The sequence below is a fragment of the Caretta caretta genome, chromosome 24, assembly GCF_965140235.1.
Source record: "Caretta caretta isolate rCarCar2 chromosome 24, rCarCar1.hap1, whole genome shotgun sequence".
NCBI lineage: Eukaryota > Metazoa > Chordata > Testudines > Cheloniidae > Caretta > Caretta caretta.
This window is the reverse complement of record NC_134229.1, coordinates 9,116,629-9,143,505: the sequence shown is the minus strand read 5'-3', so window position 1 is coordinate 9,143,505 and position 26,877 is coordinate 9,116,629. Positions and strand designations below refer to the sequence as shown.

Below are 26,877 nucleotides of genomic sequence, written 5' to 3'. Positions count from 1 at the left end.
CTATGTTTCCGTGACTTTGACTGCAGTAACACAAATATACTTTAAAAAAAAAGGAGTACTTGTGGCACCTTAGAGACTAACCAATTTATTTGAGCATGAGCTTTCGTGAGCTACAGCTCACTTCAAGTGAGCTGTAGCTCACGAAAGCTCATGCTCAAATAAATTGGTTAGTCTCTAAGGTGCCACAAGTACTCCTTTTCTTTTTGCGAATACAGACTAACACGGCTGTTCCTCTGAAACAAATATACTTTGTTTTTTGGGAACAGGAAGACCTTGTACCAGCTGGTTTCCGGATTTTTTTTTTAAAGTGATTTTGGAAAGTCTCCCCCATAAGAGATTTTAGGCACACAGGTCTTCTTGATTTTCAGACACATGATTCACAATCACCATCTTACATTTTTCTGCTCCCTGAAAGACGCGGAAGAGTTAAAAATTATGACGTGCTTGTGCAAAGAACAATTTTATTATTTGTTTGTTAAAGCAGTTTAAGTGCTGCATTACTGCACAAGAACTGAAATACAATCCAGCTTCAGGAAACAGACACCAATATGCAGTCTACAATCAAATCCTGTTTATATAGTGCTGTGCAATAGGCCATTGACTAAGTGATTTAAGCTAAACAGAAACAAGTTCTCTATTCTGGAATAAGGATGTCCCTACATGCAGTTATTCAGTTATTATGCTTTAAATTTGCACCCCACCTTAATCCATTTAACGTTTGAGCACAGACAAGCCCTAAAGCTTGAATGATTAAAGTTTACAGTAAAGAGAAAAAACAATGTTCCCACCACTCTCTTGTATGGGATTAAAATGGGTAACTCTAGTCATCTCAAAGAGCTGTTGGATCCTTGTGATGGCTCAGGGGCTTGTTGTATTTAGTCTTGACTACAGCTCTGGGCACGCAGATCACAGGTTCCTTATTATTAGACCCAGAGACTGGGGTGGAGAAGAATTTAATTCTAAGCCTAATTGTATACGCTCAAAATTGTAGCTTTGCACCCTCCACTAACTCTGCCAATTTAGGAAGTCTAGCAGATGTTAAGGTCTGTAGCATTGTTAGGAGACATTGGCATGAAGGCAGCTGCCAGAATCCCTTTTTACAAATGATTATCAGGACTCCCACAACACAGGGAGTTGCACACCTTGAAGTTTATGACCATCAGTGAATAGACAGGCCACAGGAGAGGGCAGAGAAGTAAGACATCATGTTTCATGGCTAGACATACTCACTTGGCTGGCTCAGCCAGGAGTATGCAAGCAGGTGCATGGCTTCTCTGGCTTAGCACCCATGGAAATCTAGACATCTGTAGTGGATAGAACCCCAGGAGATCAGACCTACCTATGCCTTTTTCACACATATAGTTAGGAAGAGAGAGAGAGAGAGAGAGAGAGGCACCCACACACAAGAATTAGACCCAGATATCAGAGCTGCAGTCTCCACCAGGGTAGCGGATCTCATGAGCAAGGACGGGTCCATCAGGTTCTTTCCCAAAATCCACTAGGAAGTTTTTATTCACCTTCAGTCCACCTTTCTCAGTGTCCACATCAATCTGCAGCATGACAGAGCCTTCCCTGAACAAGGGACAAGAAAGCAGACATTGCGGGGAGGGGGAAAAAGAGGCTGTGTCCTGGTTTAAGAGATTCCTACACTTTGCTCTTCTCTTCCAGATTTTCTAGTTAACCAAAAGGTCTTTTAGACAGAGTGGAGATGAGCCCCCAGCTTTAACCTTTGGGCACACCAGTATTCAGGTGTGTTTGGAACACTGGGGTTTCGGTCTGGGACTCAGACTGTAGTGCCCATTGTGACAGGCAAAGGCTTCAGGTACACTGAACTGCCCAACAAAGGCCTGGGGGTCACACTCAGAAGCGTCCTATGGAGAGTTACACTGCTCCATTGAAAACCTTGACATAGAGCTGCCAGTGAATGGGAAGTGACTATAACTAGATGTGCAGTTATACATTAACTGCAGGTGATAGGCAAGCCGCACCATGCCCTCATGTGGTCATGTGGAAAATCATCTGCTTTATGTAATAAAAACCATGTATTTGCGGGTGCTTTGAAGCAATACAGGTTTCCTGTAGGCTAGGTCATCTTCAGAATGCTAGTATCTAATGAATTCTTCCACACCCCCACCACTAGAGGAATGATTTCAATATCAGACATTGTTAAATTTTGCAGATGCTCAGAGGCTGTTGTGCCTATTAAGTGTGGGCTGATTCTTACTAGTGTGTGAAACGAGCTAATAAAGCCAGTCCTCCTGCACACATCCATGTGCCCTTGGAGGTGGTGCAAACATCACCCACTGCCTATGGCTGGCCCTGGGATTTCCCATCCAAGAAAGGTTTCTTACTTGACAAGGTCTGGGTAAAATTGCTTGTCCCATGCACTGTAGAGAGAAGTGGAGACATACAGTCTCTTGCCATCCAAGCTCAGCTGGATCATCTGCGGTCCACCTTGCACCCTCTTCCCCTGGTGTTACAGGAAAACAAGACATGGGTTTATAAGCTGCTAGTGGCATCACAAGGGAAGAAGAATGCAACAGGAGGGAGTACAGCAGCATGGCAGGTTCTGCTCCTGGCAGAACATCTGACAACCAGCATTCCTGAATGCATGGGGTGGTGAACCCCTGCATTTGGGCAAGGAGCAGTTCTAACCGAGACTGACCGCTTGCCTGATACAGGCTCCTGGCTAACCTGTGCATACACAGACTGGGTTATGCCAGAAAGGGCCTGATTCCACAGCATCTACTCAGGCAAGTCTTATTGTACTTGGATGGGAGTTTTGCCTCAGTAAGATGTGCAGAATCTGGCACTCATATAGGAAGCTGGCACTCATATAGGAGCTGGCATGCACCAAGAGACAGCTGCCAGTAGAGAAGTATTAATGGAGCAGTGGGGAAAACAGCCTGCATTGCTCACCTTGATCACAAAAGGCTCTGGCTGAGAGTTCAGCTCTTGGTCTTCCACCACAACAACTGGCCCACCTCTTGGAATCTTGCCTCCCAGGAACACCTGTAAGCCAGAGGATGTGCCACAAAGATTTCAGGGTGTCCGTGTTGTGACAGTGCATTCCATATGATTTTATGAAAATATGCTAATGAGTGTGAATATAATGTAACTGGAATATGCTTCATGCAAAAGGTCTCTTCTAAGGTATCATTACAAAGCTTATAATCAACTGAGTGTGTTCATCCTATTTGTATAAATGTATCATTCTTGTATCTGAAACTAGAAATATGAAATATAACTCTGAGGTTCTATTGTAATTATGCAAAGTATGTTCCATTAATGGTGGCTTGGAATCTTGATGGCTCCCATTAACCAGGACAATTGGTTGAAAATGGCTCTGTTTATTTGTAAGTCTTCCTGTATACCTGTGTGCTGGCAAGTGGGTAATGAAGTCTTACAGGGACATGTGATCATGTCACCTGAACTGGAATCCATCTTTAACCTGGTGCTTTTCCATTTAGAAGGAGGGGTGGGAACCCAGAGAGGGACAAAGGATTCCCGCCTTGTGCAAAAGATATATAAGGGGGTGGAACAGAACAAAGGGGGCTGCAGTCATGAGAAATCCCCTAGCTACCACCTGAGCTGGAACAAGGACTGTACCGGGGAAAGGACTGGGCCCAGACTAGAAAGAGGCTAGTCTGTCAAAGAAGCTTACTGGAACATCTCTGAGGGTGAGATTTGTCTGCATTTAGTTTCCTACTGTATTAAGCTTAGACTTGTGTTTTTTATTTTATTTTGTTTGGTAATTTACTTTTGTTCTGTCTGTTATTACTTGGAACCACTTAAATCCTACTTTTTGTATTTAATAAAATCATTTTTTACTTATTAATTAACCCAGAGTATGTATTAATACCTGGGGTGGGGGGGGGGGGGGAAACAGCTCTGCATATCTCTCTATCAGTGTTATAGAGGGCGAACAATTTATGAGTTTACCCGTATAAGCTTTATACAGGGTAAAATGGATTTATTTGGGGTTTGGACCACATTGGGAGCTGGGTATCTGAGTGCTGGAGACAGAAGCACTTCTTAAGCTGTTTTCAGTTACACCTGCAGCTTGTTGGGGACATGTTTCAGACTTGGATCTGTGTTTGCAGCAGGCAAGCATGTCTGGCTCAAACAAGGCAAGGTACTGAAGTCCCAAGCTGGCAGGGAAAACGGACTCAGAGGTAGTCCCAGCACATCAGGTGGCAATCCCAAAGGGGTTTCTGTGACGCAACCCATCACACATGTATGAAAGGAACATGGCCATGAGGGTACAGAATTGACCATCTAACCCCTATGCAATAGAAAACTGTCCTTTTCTCCCCTAAAGAGATGGGGTTCCCCAGCTTCACAACCTAGTAATAGAAGCCTTTATGATTCTTCATGCATCTGAAGAAGTGGGTATTCACTCACGAAAGCTTATGCTCCAATACATCTGTTAGTCTATAAGGTGCCACAGGACTCTTTGCCGCTTTTATGATTCTGGCTTACCTGTCCCACCAGTCTGGGCTTCCGAGTGTCAGAGATATCATACTGACGAATGTCTCCATGGAGCCAGTTGCTGAAATACAGGAACCTGTCATCCAGTGAGATCAGGATGTCAGTAATGAGACCTTGGAGAGAGCAGTCAAAGGTGGAGTCAGGAAACACACAGAGATCAGCAGACAATGACAAGGATCATATGGCCATAGATCTGTCTTTGTTAGAACCCCAGTCACAGAGCATCAGCGCAGACCCAGATCAAACAAACCTAGTTCAGATATGAAACCCAAGCCCAATGCAAAAGGTGGTCTCAGCCATATCATTGTATTTATTCGGTTTCCTCTCCAGGTCTCTTTTCAGCCCTCATTAATTACCAGGATTCCGGCCAGGATCAACCCACTCCTTGGAGAACACAACTATTGTGAGTTCCTGTTGAAAGACACAGGGACTCCCACATTCTTTCTAGAGACCACTGTCTGTCAAGCTTCAAGCAGCCAACCTGGGAGGAGGAGCCAAACCCTGTCACCTACATGGTAGTTCACAAGCAGGGCTGAGCAGAAGCCACTCTTCAAACTAAAACATTCCCAATCAGCAGCTGGTGACAGAATATAGTAAGCTGCATATGGGCCCAGACCAGAGGTACTATGCTGGAGAATCCAAACCCAACCCTGTTCCAGGATCAATGTGTTTAAGCTGCTTTGGGAAGGAATAGGAAGCCCTGTGCTGCTATGAATCAAACCTTCAGGTTGAGACAAAAACAATGCAACCAGTTTGTCACAGGCTGGCCAGCCGTCTCTGAGAGTCAGGCCCAGCCCCATCTGTGACTCATTGGCTCCCTTTCCATCTGATCCTGGTCAGCTAGAGATAATGTGGCTATTTAATTATTATGCCCAGCTGGGAGGGGGTCCTGGGATGCCTAAAAAGGGTAAGAGCTCTGGTAGTGAGAGAAGCTGCAGAAGGGTTCTTAGCTGCTCTGGGAGGTGCTGGAGAAAGGTAACTTCCAGAAAAATGGCCTGGAGTAGCGCTAAAGAAGGACAAGAGGGAGATGGCCTTCAGTCCTGAAGCAGGAGGGAGAGAGAGAAAAAGGGGGAAAGCCCCTGGGAGCTGTAGCACAGGATGGGCTGAGAATGGCCTTGTTTTGAGGTATTACTTAAGTTTTATGTAAGGAGAATAAAATTGTGCTTGGAAAAGACTCAATGTGGCAGTGAGTCCTTCATGGGCTGGGGAGACATGCCGGCAGCATATAGCTTCCAGCTACTGCTTCACAGCCACAATTTCCGCTATTGGAGGCAGGGACAGGGGGAGAAAATTGCAAGAGGAGATGTTATGGTCATTAAATTGGAGAGGTGGGGGAACCGGAGGCATGGATTTAAAGGAAAGGGTCCAACTGGAAATGAGCTCTCCCCTGACCAACCAATGACTGGGATCTCAATTGAGAGGCCCTCAAGTCCCTTTAGAAAGGGGTCTCCCAAATACAGGACTAGTTGGCATTCACCATCCCAGAAATCTGCTCCAGGGGAACCAGCTACCTGAGAGAGAATGTGACAACTATTGTGTGATGGTGATAACAGGCAGATACATGGTGTCACAGGTGCTGACTTTCCAAAGTACCAGGGGGTGCTCGACCCCCGGCTCTGCACCAGGTCCCACCCCCACTCCACCCCTTCCCTCAAGGTCCTGCCCCAGCTCTTCAGCCCCACCTCTTCCCACCCCCTCCCCCGAGCACAATGTGTCTTTTCTCCTCTCCCTACCCCCACAGCCTCCTGCATGCTGTGGAGGCACGGGGAGGGAGACGGAGGTGCTGATCTGTGGGGCCCACCGGGCGGGAGGTGCTGGGGGGTGCTGATAGGGGGACTGCTGGTGAGTGCTCAGCACCCACCATGTTCTCCCCATGGGTGCTCCAAAGGGCACTGTAAAAGAATCTCTCATAGGAAGAGACACGGGCCACTTCCTTATAGCATCAGTCAAGATGAGCCAGATTCCCACTCATAATACACATTGGGAGATCTTAACACAAATAGGTATGCAATTGGCAATTCTAAGCCATTCCCTCTTTGGAGGGACACATGCATGTCTTTGAAGGTATGCCAAAGTCCTTGTATAACTGATAAGCTCCTCCATATGCTTCATGCAAAAAGTGTTTGTCATTCAATGACAAGATGCTCAGCCCAGCTGCAAAGCATGAGAAGGAAAATTTTGAAATGTGCTTACACTAACCTGGCATGTCAGGAAAAAGCCAACCATTCACTTTCTTGCTGGGGACTTGAACCACCTTCTCTGCTGCCCAATTTCCATTCTGTACAAGAATAAACATAATATTCCCTTGCAATAAGTCAGCAAGAACCCAAGTATACATGGGAGATGCAGAATAAGCATGTGATAGTGTGTACCTAGCATATACAAAGGTACTGCAAAGAAATGTTAACAATTGATGTGAATAGCAAATAGGTGACTAGCTAGAAACACAGAGTTAATGATTATGTATCTGTCAATACTAAAAATAGAAGCATTGCTCATTGGACCTCAACAATAGCCTAGCACATGGTTTCGGAGCACAGCCATGGAGTTATGTCTACACTACAGATGCTACGGTGGTACAGCTACAGCACTGCAACTGTGCTGCTGCAGTGTAGACACTTGTTACAGCAACAGAAGGGGTTTTTCTATCACTGTAGTTAATCAATTCACCCCTCTGAGAGGCAGTAGCTAGACTGATGGAAGAATCAGTTGACCTAGCAGTGTCTACACCAGGGCTTAGGTCGACTTAAGTCTCTCAGGGGTATGAATGTTTCACATCCTATGCGATGTAGCTAAGTCAACCTAACTGTTAGGTATAGGCCAGGGACAGGGGGATATATACATGATGGGTTAGGAGGCTTTGTGCAGTCTATGGAACTGAGGCTATATCTCGCCAACATAACTACCTTGCAGAAACCTTTAGCACAGGCCATAAAGAACATGGCAGGGAAAATACAGTAGCCATTGGGCCAGTTAGTTCACTACAAAGAGTCTAGATAATTATACGTGCATACAGGAAAATCAGTTTAATTCCATTTAAGCTGTTCTCTAGATCCATTGTGAGATGTAAAATGAATGTCCCTTATATGAACTCCACCTTGTATTTAGCTGTGACACAGTACTTTCCCCAGGCCTGAAGAAGAGTTCTGGGTAAGCTTGTCTCTCCCACCAACAGAAGTTGTTCCAATACAGGATATTACCTCACTCAGCTTGTTATCTCAAATGAACTCCACGAACAGGAATATTATTGTAAGAACAGGTTGTTTGGCAAGACCTCTCCAAGCCACCCAGTTCTCAAGAGCCAAAGAGTTCATTTTAAAGTGGCTAGAGGCTGAGGGCACATTATTTCACATGGGGATATTGGCTTTTGTTGGGTTCCCAATATAGCAAGTTTTGGTATTTATTAACTATCTCTTCATTTCCAAATGCCCACTGGCTTGTAAAGGCACTGGCAGGGCACACTGGACACAGAATTTCTACAATGCAAGTGAAACTCAGCCAAAGACAAAGAACATTAGGAGCTTGTGGGAGCTCCCAATATAAGTTGACATGGGCCAATTGACTTCCTTTGGGAACAAGTAGTATTTTCTTGGACCTTCTAGAGCAAAGATTTGGTGCCTATCCATGACATTTCTGGGAGGTTTCATAGAGCCATACAGCTTGGTCAACCTGGATGCAACACAAAAAACAGATGCTGCCCAAATCTATCCTAACTGAATTCCATTGTCTAAGTGACCCAGTGGATTTCTGAAACATGCTCATGTTTAACCTTGCCTTCTGTCACATGGCAGCTGCTAGAGTGCTTACCCCTGTCTTGTAGAAGCGATGGATTGCACTACTCAGAGCACAACCAATATATCCCTCTGCTGCATCAGGGTTGTGGAGGAATCTGATTTCCAGAGGGATGGAGTCTTCCCCCAAGTCAATTGACTGAGTGAAGACATGAGTGGTCCAGTCCCACACGTTAATGTAACGGCCATAGCTCCCTGAGAGATCAAGTCAAACAAAAATAAAGTCAGGAGAGGTGATTTTAGCCTTGGAGAACAACCAATTCCAAGAGCGCAGACAGACAGCTAAACAATTAAATGCCTCTGGCAAGGAGAGTTATTGCAGCTGCAGCCTATACTAGAAGAATACATTAGAAGCAAGAGGAAGACCCAGGGCAGGATAGGCTCATTACTCAATGAGGGGGGAAAAAACAATAACAAAGTGTAGAAATGGGAGAAGTGCTAAATTACATTTTTGCTTCAGTTTTTACCAAAAAGTTTAGTAGCGACTGGACATCTAACATACTGAATGCTAGTGAAAATGAGGTAACATCAGAGGATAAAATAGAGAAAGAACAAATTTAAAATTACTTAGACAAGTTAGATGTCTTCAAGTCACCAAGGCCTGATGAAATACATCCTAGAATACTCAAGGAGCTGACTGAGGAGATAAATGAGGCATTAGCAATTATCTTCTAAAAGTCATGAAAGACAGAAGAGATTCCTGAGGATTGGAAAAAGGCAAATATAGTGCCCATCTATAAAAAGGGGAATAAGGAAAACCCTGGGAGTCAGCTTAACTTAAGTACCCGAAAGATAATGAAGCAAATAATTAAGCAATCAATTTGCAAATATCTAGAAGAAAATAAGGTGATAAATAACAGCAGCATGGATTTGTCAAGAACAAATCATGTCAAACCAACCTAAAAGCTTTCTGTGAAAGGGTAACAAGCCTTGCGAATAGGGGGGAAGTAGTAGATGTGCTATATCTTGATTTTAGTAAGGCTTTTGATACGGTCTTGCACGAACGTCTCATAAACAAACTAGGGAAATACAACTTAGATGAAGCTACTATAAGGTGGGTACATAACTGGTTGGAAAACCGTTCCCAGAGAGGAGTTATCAGTGGTTCACAGTCAAGCTGGAAGGGATATCAAGTGGGGTCCTGCAGAGATGGGTTCTGGGTCTGGTTCTGTTCAATATCTTCATCAATGATTTAGATAATGGCATTGAAAGTACACTTATAAAGTTTGAGAACGATACCAAGCTGGGACAGGTTGCAAATGCTTTGGAGGTTAGGATTAAAATTCAAAATGATCTGGACAAATTGGAGAAATGGTCTGAAGTAAATAGAATGAAATTCAATACGGACAAATGCAAAGTACTCCACTTAGGGAGGAACAATCAATTGCACACATACAAAATGGGAAATGACTGCCTAAGAAGGAGTACTGTGGAAAGGGATCTGGGGGTCATAGTGGATCACAAGCTAAATATTGTATTGTAAAAAAAAGCAAACATCATTCTGGGATGTATTAGCAGGACTGTTGTAAGCAAGACACGATAAAAGTAATTCTTTTGCTCTGCTCTGCTCTGCGCTGATAAAGCTTCAACTGAATTACTGTGTCCATTCTGGGCGCCACATTTCAGGAAAGATGTGGACAAAGTTCAGAGAAAAGCAATAAAAATGATTAAAGGTCTAGAAAGCAAGATCTGTGAGGGAAGATTTAAAAAATTGGGTTTGTTTAGTCTGGAAAAGAGAAGACTGAGTGGGGACATGATAGCAGTTTTCAAGTACATAAAAGGTTGTTACAATGAGAAGGGAAACAAATTGTTCTTGTTAACCTCTGAGGATAGGACAAGAAGCAATGGGCTTAAATTGCAGTAAGGGCGGTTTAGGTTGGACATTAGGAAAAACTTCCTAACTGTCAGGGTGGTTAAGCACTGGAATAAATTGCCTTGGGAGGCTGTGGAATCTCCATCACTGGAGATTTTTAAGAGCAGGTTAGACAAACACCTGTCAAGTATGGTCTACTCTAGATAATACTTAGTCCTGCCTTGAGTGCAGGGGACTGGACTAGAAAACCTCTCGCGGTCCCTTCCAGTCATATGATTCTATGAAAGGTTTCAAGGGTTTTAATAGCACAGAGAATGGACCTTTGCTCTTAACTATATAATCATGCCAAAAATCTTCACCCATTTAAAAATCATCACAGGTGAGGGGTCAGGCATCAGACTGTGGGATTCTTGACACTACAACACCTTGGCCTGTGTGCAGTAGAAAACAGAGAAAGACCGAGTTCAATGGGAGACCAGAGGGTCTCAATCCATTGATCCTTCAGGTCTGAACACCCCAGGTTAGCTACATACGGGTCTTTTCAAAAGCAGTATGAGTGGCCTCCAACATTTTGGCTATGTGACTGTCTCCCGTGGAGCTGATAGGGAAGAACAAGATGACCTTCTGAGGGGAGGTCACACTAAACTGAGATGCCCCTTCCTCCTCACAGCTGAATTCTGACACTGAGTACAGCTCTATAGCCCTTGTGGCCATTCAAGTTCATATGTTCCCAAGGTTTTGCTGAACTTCTGATGTCACCAGCTAGAACTATTAAAGAACACTCAGAGTAGGTTTTGCCTGCCTTGTTTGGGGCCGTATACATTGTGATCTTTAATGACTGGTGTAAACTAACTCTGCAGACATCTTTATATGACAATTTTGCCTATGTACTCTGAAATCGCCAGCCTTCACTGGTGATAGGAGAGTCCCTGGATGCAGTCCTCGCTTTATTGAACACTGGACCAGAATGTCATCAAATTTTAAACAAACACACTCTCACCAGTCTTTAGGTCTGCTGGGTCTAACCCATTTGCCAAGACTTTTGGCATTCCCCATTCCGTGCTCATCAAGACATTATGCCGTGGCTGGTACCAGAAATCATAGCCAAGTTTAGGGATGTTGGATCCTTTCTCCCAGTTCCCCTTCACCTCAAAAGTCTCTCCATCCAGCAAGATAAAGCCACCTGATGCCAAAAACAAAACAAATTGTTTGATTTTAATCACCCAGTTTAAGAACTTAAGCAGGATAAGACACAATGCAATATTGAACTCTTCTTCTAACAGGCAATAGCATGTTACATGTACTTGAGGGAGGGTGGAGAAAGCTTTCTGAACGGAGATGTTTTTTCTGTGCTTTCCATTGCAAGGGCTTTCATTAATATTTCTACCAGTAAGCAAATTAACTCAAAGAGAATTTCCTCCCAAAGATTCAACAATGAAGTATCTTAACATAAGTGTCCTCCTAACCAGACATGTATGCCAACTGGCCAAGCAAAGTAAGGCCCAGCATGGTCCTGCTTTGAGCACAGGGTTGGACTAGATGACCTCCTGAGGTCCCTTCCAAGCCTGATATTCTATGATACAACTCAATAGCATTTCTGTTGGCCTGTATGCGATAACTTTGGAACACAGCATCTGATCAATTCCAAAATTTCAGGGAATGATCTAGGCATCGATGGGAACAAGATATTGATTTGGGTGCAAATCAGAAAATGGTAAAAGCCTGATTCAGAGGAAAATCAGGGGCCCCAGACTGCCTGGTGCTGCAGGCAGAGGGATTTCTCTGCTGCCACCAACATGCATCAGTGGCAACTGCTAAACCTGCCTAATGAGGAAGTTGTCTGTAGACTGAGCTAACAGAAATCAGAGCCTTGCAAGGAGGGTTTGTAGGAGTGTAATGGAGAAGCAGGGCCTGAGGAGGACTGGGGGAGAGCAGTGGTGATGAGGGAAGCAGGAATCTGGATGGCATGCATGGAACCCCTAGTAGAGGGGGAGGAAGGGCCACAGAGCACCTGACATGTAGCATTCTCTTCTAAACCAAAATGTTTCAGTTCCCTTTGTTCTGAAAAGCAATTCCAGCACATCTGGGGGATCAGCCCTATCCTAGTTAACAACTGACAGCAACTATGCAATAAGAAAGCCCTATTAGTCTCAGCCTAGTACACCTGTTGGCAAGTGTCCAAACTACAAATATTCTCAATTGTCCCCTTCTTAGGCTCAAAGCTCTCAAGGACTGAATGTGCCCTAGATACTGAACTTCCCTTTAACACCGGAGGTGGGTACTCCAAGTCAGGATTGAATCACATTGACAGGGGACTGTGTTTGTGAAATTTGCCCTGCCATGCCTCCTGATCGGGGGGAGGGATAGCTCAGTGGTTTGAGCATTGGCGTGCTAAACCCAGGGTTGTGAGTTCAATCCTTGAGGGGGCCATTTGGGATCTGGGGCAAAAATTGGGGATTGGTCCTGCTTTGAGCAGGGGGTTGGACTAGATGACCTCCTGAGGTCCCTTCCAACCCTGATAGTCTATGATTCTATGTACCTATTCTGTGGTAAAGTAGAGAACTTCTGACTCCAGGGCTGCTAAACTGGCCAGCAGCTCAAAAGGATTGCAAGTTCTCAACAAGGCTTCCAGTTTTGTAGCTTGGATTTTTGTAGCAAGGATTCCTTCTCTTGAATGACTACAGGGGATAAATACCTTTGCCATTGCCGGATGGGTCTCCCATGCTGCTGATCATGATCTCACCATTGCCCAAGCAGTGAGTTGTGTGGGGATTGGCTAAGCCGCACTTCCAGAATACATTCACTGGCTCAATCATCTAAGGAGAGTTTATATGCACATAGTCAATCCCTCCTTGGTCAGGCCACCCCCAGTCAAAATCAGAGTGTCAATCCCTATCCCCATCCAGGAGGGTTTCCTGACGTCTTAAAACTCTTCAAAATTCTAGGCTGTTGGATTTTTTTCCACTTGAAAACTCAGCCCCTGTGTTCTGGGCTTGGCCAGACAGAGAGAAGGAAATTATGAATAAAGCTGGGCAAAATTTTTCAACCGAAACATTTTTTCAGCAAAAAATGGAGATTTGGTGACATCGAAACATTTCATGAATTCATGTCAATTTCACCAAACTGTTTTGGTTGGGCGGGAGGAGGAGAAACATTGAAACTATTCAGGAAAAAAAATTAAATATTTACATTTTTCCCATTTGATGAATTTTTGTTTCAAAATTAAAAAAAAAAGTTAAAACATATGCTTGAAATGTAAACAAAACATATTATTTTGGGTTAAACAAAATGTTTTGTTCAGCCCAAAACTAATTTCCTTTTTAATTGCAAGTGAACTGAAAAGTCTTTTATTTGCCCAGCTTGAACTATGAAGCGAGAATAAACAAAATCCCAGTGCCTGAAGTTCAAAGGTACGAGTTTGTATATATTTTAATCAATTCCACTGTCACTAAGTGGTTCTCCTGAAGAACGTGTACCCTGCTGCTACATTGAAAGCATGTCTCTAGTCGAAAGACAAGTTATGTGAAACCAGTGGCCAAGAGTTACTCAGTACATCTGAAAGTCAGAGCTGTCTGTGACACACTGGAGCTGTCTGTTCCCTCAATACATCTAGAGGAGAACTAGATGGAGTCTAGTCTGTCTGAATCAGCAAGGTACCGGTCAGCTAAATTGTGACTCCAGCACCTTTATTACTGGGGATTCTATTAAAGGCAAAGAGAACACTGCCTGGTTTTCAGGTGCCAGCTTAATTTGGTACTTAGAAAAAGGAGATAATTTTAGCATATCAAGTGAGCTAGTTCAAAGCAGACATCATTGCTCTAGAGTAGGGTTTAGTCACACTTGTTACCCAAAGAACCAAAGTTACCCTAAACTACAAGTTGTATGTTGAGGGCACCAATTTACATCAGGTTGAGGGAGGGGGATGTTGCTCTACATATAGAGCTCAAGGATTTAAGAACTTAATCTTCTTTGGCTGTGGAAAAAGAATAATTTTCTTTAAAATTCTAAAGACTTTTGAAACTGACCAGTTCTTAAGGTTCCCCAAAAGCCCTAAAAACCTGTTCTGGATTTCCTCATCCACATTCATAAGTGGGAAATTTTAGTTCCCATCTCCTGGGTGAGATACATCTCTTGGAGTCACCTCAGACATACTTTATGTATTCTGGGAGCCCGCATGTCTGTGCCCACATCCACCACATAAATGCGGGAAGAAATCAGACTGGGAAAAATCAGCCGGTTCCGTTTTTTTGTGACATCCCCAAAGCTGCTGCTGCAGGTGTTCCACCCAGAGTGATGGAGCTCGTCTCGGAGGTTGGGCATGGGCAGGCGGTGGATCACCTATGAAATCAAAGGCATGGTTCAGATTCAGTCTGTAAGACAGGCAGTCCTAAGAAAAACAGTTCTTTAGAAATACAGACACAGCATAGGAAACACAAGGGCAATTGTTGCTGTTATCCAGGCAGTAGTTCTAGGTCGAGATTTTCAGAGTAGTTTAAGAATCCCTTGATGCTCAATCCATTAGGTGGTTTTAAAGAAAATCCCATTCTGGGTCATTAGCACAGGAGACAGGACTCCTGAGTCCTATTCCTGGCTCTCTACCACCATCATGTGTGATATTAGGCAAATCACTCTCTGTGCATCTGTGACGGGGTGTCCATCCCACATAAGGCTTGAAGAGGTTAAGGTGGCCAGGTGGGCCAATTAAACACTTAGGCTGCACCTGGAGGAGGAGCCAGGCAACAAGTAGGACTAATTAGAGATGAAGCTCAGCTGGAGAGGAACAGGAGGGGCCTGTGGCTGAGAGTGGTAGGCAGCCACGCATGCACTGTTAGGGTGAGAGAAGGTGAGGTCACCCAGAGATAAAGCAGTAAGGGATAGGACTATGCAGACCTTGACAGCTTGTTGTAGGGTCTTTGGACTGGAACCCAGTGTAGAGGGTAGGCCTTGGTTTCCCATGGGCTTGGGATCCCCTACAAGCCACTGGGGAAGTGGCATCATTAAGCCGCAGTGAAAGAGAAGAATGACAGGGACAGTGATTCCTGAGACACATGATTTCCCCAGAAGGCGAAAACCACAATGACCTGGCTGGAGGGCCGAAAAATGAAGTGAGAGCAGTTGAGTCCTGAGAGAGCAAGACAGAGTGAGAGAGTGCAACTGCAGGAAGGAGCGTTGGTTTGGCAGAGATAATCCCTAGATGTAGCTAGAAAGAGGCGCTTTAGCAGTGAGTAGAGAGCCCTGTGACAAAAATCACACTTGAATTTGGACATCATGACATCCTAACATTTGTTTTTTAATGGGTGTGCTATTAAATGTATCTAATATTTGAAAGGTAGAAAGATTACACTTTTTTTAACCATGTACTGATTGGTTCTAAAATACAGTTTTACCAGCTAACTGAAAGCTGTAGCCTTGGCCAGGTAGATTGTGCTTTTCCATTTTATGACAGAACAGATTAGTTTTATAGAGTTCCTAAAGCAGGATCACCCTACTCAGCTTAAACAACGAGTAACTGTCAAACCTGTTGGATGTCCCCAACAAATTTGATCCTGCAGTGATTAGTAATCTTGCTCAATACCTACTGACAATGGGGTTATGCCTACTAAGCACAGAAAGGCTTTGAAAGAGACCTGGAACAACAGGTAAATATTAGCCTTCAGCAATCCCTGGAAGATTCCCAAGACCAAGTTTAGAAAAAGGCTGAAAACTCAAAAGCAAACACACCACTAAGCCACCAAGTTTCACATATGATTTATGTGAAATCATAAACTGGGCAAATCGAAGAGGAACCTTTTGGAGGAGGGTTGAGTTTAGAGTTTCTAATGAAATAGGAAACAAGTTGAGTTACCCATGGTTTGGGATTTCATTGGGAACTGGCTGCACATCTCTAAGAAATGTAGCATGAAGTTAGATTGATAGTCAATACTGAGACATCTATTTGAAAGTGGTGATGGAGAAAGATCTACCAGAGTCAAATACCAAGAAGACAGCAGACAAAGAAAGATTAATGCAGGACCCTCGGGATCTAACCTTCTTAATTTCAGCAGGTCCCAGATAGGATAGCAAGAAGTGGAGCAGAAGGAGAAATGGCAACATAAAGCTGACCTCCCACATTTGGCAGGAAAATTAATGGCTTAGGAGTGGACACAAGACAAGACTCCATCGGATAGATAGATATGTGTGTGAGAGAGAGAGAGATTGTTCAGGGTCCTCCAAATTTTCGTGCATCAGGTCCCCATTTAGCCACCACTGGCAAGCACAGAAAAATTTTCCGTTTGGAGAAGGGGTTCAAGGAGCTGCAGCTAGAGTGTTACTAAACGGCACTAAAGATGCTTGGGGTCAGCCCAGGCTAAGTACAAAGGATTAGAGCCAGAATCTTGACAGGGGTGTACCTGGCAGTAGTGTGGAGATTTGGGGTCAATGTCCACTGTGGCCACATAGTCAGGTTTCTCTATCCCAGTGTTTCTGTAGATACAGGGCAGGTATACAATCTCCTCTCTGGGACCTTGCAAGGCAGAGAACTTGTTTAGGTCAACAGAAATCAGCTTCACACTATCCCGAAAGCAAGTCTTGGAGGAATCTCTCACTGGGTTGGATTTGCCTAACTGAAGCATAGGTGCTGGAACTAGGGGTGTGCTGGGGATGCTGCTGCACTCCCAACTTGAAGTGGTTTCCATTATATACAGACTTTACAGTTTGGTTCAATGCTCTCAGAACCCCCACTTTAAAGATTGTTCCAGCCCCCCTGAACTGGAGGTTGGGAACCTTTCTCCTTAGTCTTCCTCAGGGGTGGGGTGGGGTAGATATTATCAGAGTCTTCATTATGCAGGGAAGCATACTAGGCAGGGGTCAGTCTGAAGGGGATTTCCCTGCCTGTGGCATGGCCCATTTGCAGTTTGGGGTTCTATTAGCCCATCTTTGCTCAAGGAAGACTTATCCTTGGATCAGAGATATTTCTGAAGGGCCCTTTGAATGTAAAGTGCACACACTTTCAAAAAATTATCCTTAAAAAGGAATTCCCAGGAAATCTCCCTACCCCTTACAAGGGCTTATCACCCCTTCCATTATGCCAGCTGCAGAACAGAGTTAGCTAATGCTACACCCAAAAGGCACCTCATTAATCTTCACTGAATCTGAGGGTAGTTCAATAAAGCTCTTGTTTTGGTAATCTAAATTTCAGAACACAGTTGACAGGACTTGCCTTTCATGGCATCTAAAGGAGTCTTGTACCCAGGACCACATGCTCCACATTTTGCTGATGAAAGAAGGGGGGGGAAAAAAAAGGTTAGATATCTCCAAGTTATTTACCTGCACATTTTCCAAAGAGGTCGCGGACTTTGGGTGCTCAGCTTAAGAGATCTTAGACCCAGTTTTCAGAAGTGCCACCCACAAATCCCATGGACCAATAAAAGCTGAGAGCACTCCAGACCTCTGAAAATGAGGCCCACCATGTCAAGTTGAAGATCCAAAAATGGAGGAAATGACTGAATCATAAGCAGTCAGATAAACATCTGGGATTTAGAAAGGCTTGATTTGTGAAAGGTGTTAGGGATTAGTAGGGAAGCACTGTCAAGAGCTCAGTTAGACAGACTGCTCAATCTGACCAACCCATTTTATTATTATAGGAAAACTGTGCAGGCCTCTTCTGTGTATTACCCCTTGGAGTGGCTGTTTCTAGGAATTTAGAAACTGGTTAGGAGCCAATAGTGCAGAGTGTTTTGCTTAGTGGGGAATCCTCACCTGTACCACCTTCTCACTGCTAGAAACTCAGTTCCCCAGCTTCTGCTCCTCAGCACTCCATCCTACCTTCCTGCTAACTGAAACCTTCATTGATCTCTAGCTGAACTCCTCAACTAGTCTCAACCAGCAGAAGGGGGGGGGGGGAGCTCAGCTGTGAGTCCATGTTCCCAGAGACTGGGAGGGAACCCGATGAGTGGCAGTGGAGGAATCTGGCAAGCAGCAGAGGAAGTTCAAATCTGGCTGGAGACTTAGGGCTTGTTCCTTTATTAGGGGAGATCAAAGTACATTAAAACACTAGAGGAACTAAAAGCAAGTGTTCCTCTGTGCTTTAAGGGTTCAAGCAGGAATTTAATGGATTCAAGGTGCATTCCATGTGTAGCCCAATCTATGAATCATTGACTATACTGAATACTTAAGAATTCTCAGTTATCACTTTGAGATTTGACAGGTTCTTGTCCCAAAATCAGGCCCAGTATTATTAAAATTAGTTCAGTTGGGAACCCTGATGTTCACAGTTGTGGTACTCACACTTTAGGAACCCTTTTGTATTTACAATAGTTTATCAATACGTTTAGCATAGTCACAAACACTCTAACCCAGAAAGACAGAGAGACTACAGAACGTACATCTGAACATGTACATACTCACACCATCCCTTGCAGAACAACCTGAAATGTTACCATTGTCTTCCTCATCACCATCACCTTCCTCCTCATCACTAGTGGTCATCATTCTGGCACCTCCCAAGGGCTACCTCTCTTGCTCCTCCTGCCACAGGCTGGGATACAACTTTTATAATATGGTATGCTGATGCCACTATATCTAATGCATTTTCAGCAGGGTTTTCTCCCCATTCCTTATTTGTATTTCCTCACCCTACTAATGTTGGGGTGCCCTTCTCCTATAGATTAGCATATTAAAGATCTCAATTTATTATCATATATGTCAATTCATTGACATGGCACTCTTGTGGTTAGACTACAGTATAGCAGTTGCTACTGTAACAGTCAGTATTCCAGACAGTCACAGGATTCGTGTTTAAGGTTTACATTAACAAATAACATCTAGGATCAAGAAAATATTATCCTGATACGCTATTTAAAAATATATTAACACCACGCGGCAAGTTTATACACCTTATCAGACTATACAATTCTGCACTGCTATAGTCACCATGCTCCAGTCCTGCTGAACCCATTCCAACCTGGAGGTAGAGTCGAGCTGCCCCTCCCCACCCCCATCTTATACAAATAATGAGCAGCCAGCAGCAGTGTGATAAATTGAGATAATTTTGAGCAGGACCAAAGAACGTGATGCCCGCTTTGCAGTTGACTGCAGTGCTTCAAGCATGTGTCTGATAAATGACTTGACATTTTGTTCATTTTCACCACTGTGTTATAATCTTATATTGTGACAAACAAGTTCTTCAAAACAAACTCTACAGAATCCGATACCTTCAACTCAATAGGATGTGACAGCTGTATTTCCCCATTAAATCAGGTTTCTATTCTTTAGTAAACAAAGATGACAAGTTACTTTGTAGAATCCACTCACTACCTTCTGAGGTTTGTTACTTTAAAACATGATTTCCTCAAAAAGCGAGGGTGTTTTAGTACTAAATAGGCTGTCTAAGAAGACTGTCTGAAAATAGGCAAAAGGACAGACAATCTGATGTATTCCATACTGTTGCATGTCTAAGCTCTGTAAGGCACAATTTAAACTTTATTAAAAATGGATACATATAACTAAACTCTGTCCTATTTTTCCTAGTCACCTACATTAGCAGGGACAAAACATGGATTAGACCAGTACTAGACTAGTATTGCACAAATACGTTGTTCTTTTGAAGATTAATAAATTAAGAGACCACTAAAACCTAGAATGTTTGCTAGAGATAACCTAGGGCAAGATGGTGACATTCCCCGCCTTTCTTCTTCCCCTCCCCCATCTTACTCCTCTTCCTTCCTTCCCACTTTCTCTCCGTTCCTTCCCTACTTGTTCAAATATTCTGTTGTAATAAACTGTTGAGGATCTGTTTGAAGTTGACATATAGCTTTCACTGTATTTTGTGTCAGGCTCTTCATGAACACACAAGTCATGAATCTGCTATCTGTAGCAAGATGTTGCTAAAAATGTTTACATTAGAGATATTAACGTGTCATTACACATACTAATAGTCGTCATTAAATGCAGCTTCCCAGCTATCTTGGCGTCTGACTGAATGTTTAGAATACCTTGAAGTTGGGCTGTATTTGTAATAGAAATCTAGCAAAAGGCCAACATGCTTTTGCAAACTACTGTCATTTATCACAATGTGACTGGGATAAGTAGCGAGTCCAGTTTACTGCTAGATCAGGAATACTTGAGGTTTTTTCCTCCCCAAAATGTGGAGGATATCTTTATTGACAAAGCTCCTCTGCCATGCAATCCACCTCCCCTCCCAGTCACCATAAAGATAACAGACTTGTGGCAATTACAGCAATTGCTCACGTGGAAGCGATATTTTTAGTGCAGCGTTTTGTCCTTTTTCACCAAGATGACACACTAGGCTTGATTCTTTGTTTCCCTGTATCTTGTGCAGTCATTTGCCCCTGTGCAAAGTGAGGGTAAGACACTGCCATTCTGATGTTTGTAGCATTTTACATCCTCTTTCTGCACTCATTTACACCAGCGCTAGGTGCAAGAAAGTAGAGTGTCCCACAGTCTCCTTTTGCTCTTTATTTTGTCTCTGTAGCGGGGTCGTTTTGGAAAAACCTGGGAGGTGGGAAGGCGCAAGCACACCCACTGCTAAAGGCCCCTCCCCCAGCCTAACGGGAGGGACCACTGGACCCAGGGACCAACTGATTGCGGGGGACAACTAATGAAAAACAGGGATCGGAGTGAAGGTCAGAGGTTCAAAACGCTGATGCTGCCCAGTGGAACTCTGCCCAGATGCGTGAAACTAGGGAGGAACGGAAATAGATCCCGCAGTTGCAGAGCACCCCCTCGTCCAACATCCTCCTCCTGGTATTATAGATGGAGACTTTGGCCAGAGTCAGGAGGAGGTTGACAAGGAGGTCTCGCGACTTCATGGGGCCATGGATAGGGTGTGCAAAGAGGAACAAGTGGGGAGAAGTGCAGCCAGAACCTCAACAAGAGGCAACCTGGAGGAGCCAGAATAGGGGCTGCAACCTGGCGTATTCGAGATAGGCGTGTGCCAGGTTCTCCCTCACGCCGCAAAAGGGGCAGACCTCAGGTGTAGGGGTGAACCGTGCCAGGTGCACGCCCATGCTCACGGCTTCATGAAGGAGCCATCAACTAATGTCCCCGGCGGGCCGTGGGACCAAGGTGGAATAAAGGCTGGCCCACCGGGGCTCCTCACCCTTTTTAGGTGGAAGATAGTCCTGCCATTTGGTGTCGGGGCGGGACACGAAGGTGAGGAAATGCAATGTATAGAGCACGAGCGTGTACAGATGGTTTCTGGGCGTGGTTCGAAACCGGACCGGCTGCATACCCTCGGAGTGTGGGAGCGGGGGGGCCGGGGGGGCTTGCAGAACAGGGACCCAAGAAAAATATCCAGAGGGCCAGGGGTGAGGGGTGGGCAGGGAATGCCCTCTTGCAGGGCTCGCTGCAGGAAAACGAGAGAATCAGGTGACAAGGCAGCCTTCACCTCCTGGAGTACACTCCTAGGGGTCGGAAGGGTGGAAAGCCCCATGCGTTGTCCAAGCGCGCGGGGCTCCACCCAATCCCCCTGTCATAGTCCAGGAGGTCTCCAACTCTGGTGGTTTCTGCCAGGACCAACCTCCATCTGTAGCCACCGCTCTGGCCCTGGAGGGGTTAAAGCAGCCCTGGGGAGGGCTGCAGCTGGAGAAAAGGAGTTAAAACAGCCAAGCTAGGCTGATTGGAGTAGCTGGCCACACCTGGCCCTTATAAGGGGGCTTTGGGCCAGAAGCAAAGGAGTGGAGTGAGAAGGGCTAGCTGCCTGAGAGGAAGGTACCTTAAGCGGAGCAGTGCTGGGGAAGGGCAAAGGGAGCTGGGGAGCTCCAGCCTGGTAAACTGCCAGGCTGCAGGCCTTGTTTAAGGACAAAAGGTACTGGGCTGCAGAGGGACAGCCTGAGGATAGGCAAAGGCAGCAGGTTCTCACCCCTTGCCAGTGATGAGTGGCCATTACAGACTGCAGTCTGTCCCAGTGAGCGGGGGATAGATTATGACTGGCAGTAGCCACTGAGGCAACCTGAGTTTAGAGGATGGGGGTTCCCCTGGGAGCGGAGACCCAGAGAGTGGGGTACTACTAGAGCAGAACTCCAGGGTAAACAGGCACCGGGGTTCGGGAGGGACATGGGGACCTGTGGCAGGCGAGACACTGGCCTGCAGAGGGTGCTCTGTAAGCTGGAAAAGAGGAGGAGAGTGGGTTTGTGTGTGTGTGTGTGTGGGGGGAGAGAACCTGGATTTGTGCTGGAAATGGCCCAACTTGATTATCATACACATTGTAAGGAGAGTGATCACTTTAGATAAGCTATTACCAGCAGGAGAGTGGGGTGGGGGGAGGTATTTTTTCATGCTTTGTGTGTATATAAAAAGATCTTCTACACTTTCCACAGTATGCATCCGATGAAGTGAGCTGTAGCTCATGAAAGCTTATGCTCAAATAAATTTGTTAGTCTCTAAGGTACCACAAGTACTCCTTTTCTTTATACAACCAAAGGTCATCCCTGAGAATTACAGTTCATCCCCACCCTAGTGTTTTAACCACTCCAAGCTCTGCTAAATGAGAGAACCTGCTGTACAAAGTCAGAAAGTGAAGACTGTATCCTCTAGTCTAGGGGCTTTCAACCAGAGGTCTGGGCTCCCCTGGAGGGCTGCAAGCAGGTTTCAGCGGGTCTGCCAAAATAAACCAGAGAGCAGGGCTGTTGTTAGACTCGGTGGGGCCCAGGGCAGAAAGCTGAAGCCTGAGCCCCGCCACCATCCTGCCGCCCAGGGCTGAAGTTGAAGCCCAAGTAACTTAGCTTCATGGGGCCCCGGGTAATTGCCCTGCTTGCTACCCCTAACGCCAGCCTTGGATTTAATCTAGTGGATATGCAGAAAAACAGTTGTGGGGTGCAGGTGGGCTGTGGAATTTTTATAGCATGTTGGGGGGACCTCAGAAAGAAAAAGGATGAGAACTCCTGCTCTAGTCTAGTGGTCAGAACAGGGGACTAACCTCAAGATACCTAGGTTCTAGTTGTAGCTATTGCTGACTCACTGTGTGATCCTAGGGCAAGTCACTTCATTTCTCTGTGCCTGTTTGGGAATAATAATACTTTCATAGATTCTAATGCCAGAAGGGACCATTGCGATCATCCAGTCTGACCTTCTGTATAACACAGACCACAGAACTTCCCCAAAGTAATTCCTAGAGCAGATATTTTAGAAAAATATCCAGTCTTGATTTTAAAATTGTCAGTGATGGAGAATCCACCATGACCCTTGGTAAATTGTTTCGATGGTTAATTATTTTCACTGTTAAAAGTATATACCTTATTTCTAGTCTGAATTTGTCTAGCTTCAACTTCCAGCTATTGGATCATGTTAGTCCCAGGGGGCTGTAGACTTTTAATAAATAGCAGTAAAATGCTTTCAGATTTATCGGGCAAAGGTGCCATGGGAATACAAAAAGAAGCCCAAAGACACTAGGTACCATGCAAGCGATAAAAATGGGATGTGGGAGCCTATTTTAAGAATAATTTCTGAGAAGAACAGTATTTTAAAAATAAAAAGGTCATTTCCTTTATGCTTATGCAACCTGGCTGTTACATTATTATGGCTGAGCTATAAAGCCTATTGAGGCAGCTACAGTAAATCTGCAGACTGTTCAGATCAAACAGGAGTTGTTGGAAGTCTGCCTAAAGAGACTATAGATTTTATAAACTTACAACATGCAATATGATCACAAAAACTGTTTCAGCCTCTGGATAGAGTATTGCATGCCAGTTAGTTCAATGTAATAGCCATTTGCACAATCAAGGGATACCTTTCTACATAATTTAGTTTAAAGCAGTATGTTTGAGGTTAAAGGAGTATGAAAGATTACAGCATGTTTAACTGCACCACTAAACAACTACACTTTTATGTATATGATTGCACAATTTGAGTTTGACACTGTGTACCATGACTCAGCAACATTAAATTCTTATAGCCAAGTTATAACTGCCTCCCATAAAACAAACTTGTATAATGAGCCTAACAGACCTTTCACATTGATCAACACAGCCCACCACTACTACTGTATGCTTTGTAAGTTAGCTTACATTAAAGCATGTCTGTGCTATACTCTTTTTGAGATGGGGGAAACCCATTTACAGCAAAACAAATGGGAGTAAGTCTTTAGTTTTCCTCTTCATACTGGAAGCATTAGATTGGTGCAGTGGAATATCTTTTGCACATCATCTAGTTTGAACAAACAGGCAGTTCTCTTATCCAGCTACAAGATTGTTTAACTTATCCAGTAACACATTAAAAAGGAGGTAGTCAAACAAGTTAGTTTTATGACATAACTTTGCCCACATTAAACTGATAAGCATATACAGCAGACCTGGAGGACAATAGCAGTAATTATGCCATTGTTCAACAGTCACAAACTAAGCATTAACAGTATGAAAGGACCAAAAGTAACACTTGTGTGAAAAAGCGAAACAAGGCCCCACCTAAACAACTGATCACTCATGATCATGGAGATCGAGGATTCTGTCTCGACTCTAAAAATCTGCACAAGAGGGCTTCCTCCTCCCACATCGGAGATTGATTTAGGGTTAATCAGAAATCCATAAAGCATCTCAATTCTGTGTTGGCACAGAAACATAGTTTTCTCTATATGTGTGGTATTCGGATCACTCTTTAGGCATGTACACTGCAGTCATTATGACAGGAGCCTTATCTGTGTTACTAATCAAATCCTCCTAATAAACAAACTCTAGTTTACTTTTCACCATTTATACTGTCAGAACTGCAGAAAGGAAATATTCAGGTTGGTCAGTCTATTCAGTCTAGCCAGTCTAGTCAGTTTAGCATTCTGCCTCTATAAGGGTTTTTTACCATGGTCTTCAAGGACCTTTTCATGTAACATGACAAGAACAATATACTATTTAGGCTGTAAATAATATAGGGGAATATTTATATCTAAAGAAAAAAATCCTCTATTTGTGTTCATTGTTTTCCCAAAAAATGTTTCCAAAAGGACTTTATATTAGTAGTAGGATTTGTAGAAAGCAAGTAAATACAGTGTTATATGTTGGTCCTTAGCTACCTGACAGTCTCCCTTAAAAGAGGGGAGATTCAGAATTAGTCACTCAGCAAGATTACCGTTATTACTCATTTCATGCAGCTTCCAAATTCTGAAACAAACAAATGTAGCTGTTGCTCACATACCAAGAGATGCAGTTAAAGATTTTAAAACTTAGTGCTATTTTTAGTTTAAGTAGCTTAAAGAAAAACTTTTTATCAGTCGAACAAAACTTTAGCCCACAGTGCTCCTTACACGTACTCTGCACTGGTTATTCAGTAGCAAATCTGCAAGTCCCTGCTTAGGGAAAAAGTAAGAAGTTTCAAAGGATAAATGCTGCAGCCTGCAAATACCAACAGCGGCAAGATAACAGGTTGGAACCACCAGCCAAAACTGTGGGTCTTCATGCCTAATGCTAGTTGCAGACTGGGGACAGTTTCTTACCCATGTTGAGTGCCTTCTGGTTAGATTCTCAGCTGCTTATGACTTGGAATAAGCAGCGTTTGCAGTGTGACAGGAGAAGATTCCACAGAGCAAAGGCTGGTATTGAAGGATCATATATAGCAGTTCAGTGGGCGGGCAGGAGGGTTTGGAAGGTAGCTGCAAAGGGGAGGTCTAATGGTGGAAAGCATGTAGGAGGTTCCAGAGTAGCACACCACCTCCTTCTCTCCCTGCTAATAATACACAGGGACGCTATTAAGGCTCTGAAGGACTCTACTGCTCCCTTCCCCAAAGGTTGGGTAATGCAGCTGGTTCTGGTGGAGCTCCCACCTGCTTCTACCCATATACTAGGGATGTGTGTATGTTTGCGGCACACCATAGCTAGCTTTCTTACACAGAGGAAAAACAGGCTTTTAACAGTGAAAGGGAGAGGAAACAATTCTGTTCATAAAACTCTTGCTTCTAGGCAATATTTCAAGTTCTCCAGCAAGCAGTGAATGCATGACCTAGTTACAGCTCCCAATTGTCTCTTGCTTGGCAGGCCGGTGGTTTTTTTTCATTTACATGTTTTTTCAATCCTCTAAGCAAGACAGCTGCAAAAGCTCTTCCTGCTAGTTACAGTTAGATCCATTTCTCCCATGAAAACTTCGGAGCTTAATTTTTTTTTGAGGGGAGCCATCTTCCACAATCAACCAACACCTCTACCCCCCTCCCCCCGCCCTACTCAATAGATGATTTGAAGGGAGGGATTTCTCTGCTCCCAGGAAAGATCATCTTCCTCTTTGGATACTGCTAAACTGTTCCTGATCAGGAACAAATATAATATTTTTCCCCCTGGCTTTCTAAAGAGCAATATTTTTTTGTCCCACCATTTCCAAAAATGTTCTCAGGGGAGGATGTAGCATTGTACAACTGCAGGCCTATCCCTTCCCCCACCCCCACAATCCACAAATTATTCAACTGAAACCCTAACCTCTTCTCAAAACCCACCATTGAGAACCCCCTTGACAATACTAGAGCCAAAGGACTGGTAGGTAGAATCAAATGAACAAACTGCAGCTAACAATTTATTTGGTGAGTTTAGCCCTTTTTCCTGTATGCAAATTGTACATGAGCAGTTTGCATTTTTTAAACTAATTTTTTTGCCATTCCCAAACCACTTGCCAAAAGTTTTGTGCTCAAAAATTATATGCTGTGAATTCCTCCAAGTACTTGATAATTACAATTCAATATTCCAGCTGTGAGATGGGTCATCTATGTCACATGGCATTGTTTCTCTTTCCTGTTTGGATACTCTGCCCTCTATCAATTGCTTCCAATGAAAAGGCATTTCATTTTGTAGCAAAATGTATTCTGTTTTGTGATTA

General features: G+C 44.1%; 1 protein-coding gene across 2 annotated transcripts in view; it reads right to left on the bottom strand.

The window, feature by feature from the left end:
• Window positions 1-444: 444 nt before the first annotated feature.
• The window catches only part of SELENBP1 (selenium binding protein 1), a 29,920-nt gene continuing 3,487 nt past the window's right edge, over window positions 445-26,877 (bottom strand). The window contains exons 1-12 of one of the 2 annotated variants that reach the window (XM_048828269.1): window positions 25,514-25,668; window positions 17,294-17,347; window positions 16,485-16,597; window positions 14,248-14,433; window positions 12,791-12,911; window positions 11,096-11,278; window positions 8,299-8,477; window positions 6,691-6,769; window positions 4,483-4,604; window positions 2,920-3,012; window positions 2,352-2,470; window positions 445-1,572 (exon numbers count right to left, since the gene is read on the bottom strand). In XM_048828269.1, coding sequence (XP_048684226.1) covers window positions 1,410-1,572; window positions 2,352-2,470; window positions 2,920-3,012; window positions 4,483-4,604; window positions 6,691-6,769; window positions 8,299-8,477; window positions 11,096-11,278; window positions 12,791-12,911; window positions 14,248-14,433; window positions 16,485-16,597; window positions 17,294-17,347; window positions 25,514-25,517 — 1,416 coding nt within the window. In that variant the 5' untranslated portion in view covers window positions 25,518-25,668 and the 3' untranslated portion in view covers window positions 445-1,409. Of the gene's footprint in view, window positions 1,573-2,351; window positions 2,471-2,919; window positions 3,013-4,482; window positions 4,605-6,690; window positions 6,770-8,298; window positions 8,478-11,095; window positions 11,279-12,790; window positions 12,912-14,247; window positions 14,434-16,484; window positions 16,598-17,293; window positions 17,348-25,513; window positions 25,669-26,877 lie in introns of those variants that run through there. The other variant, XM_075122894.1, reaches the window with a different exon arrangement.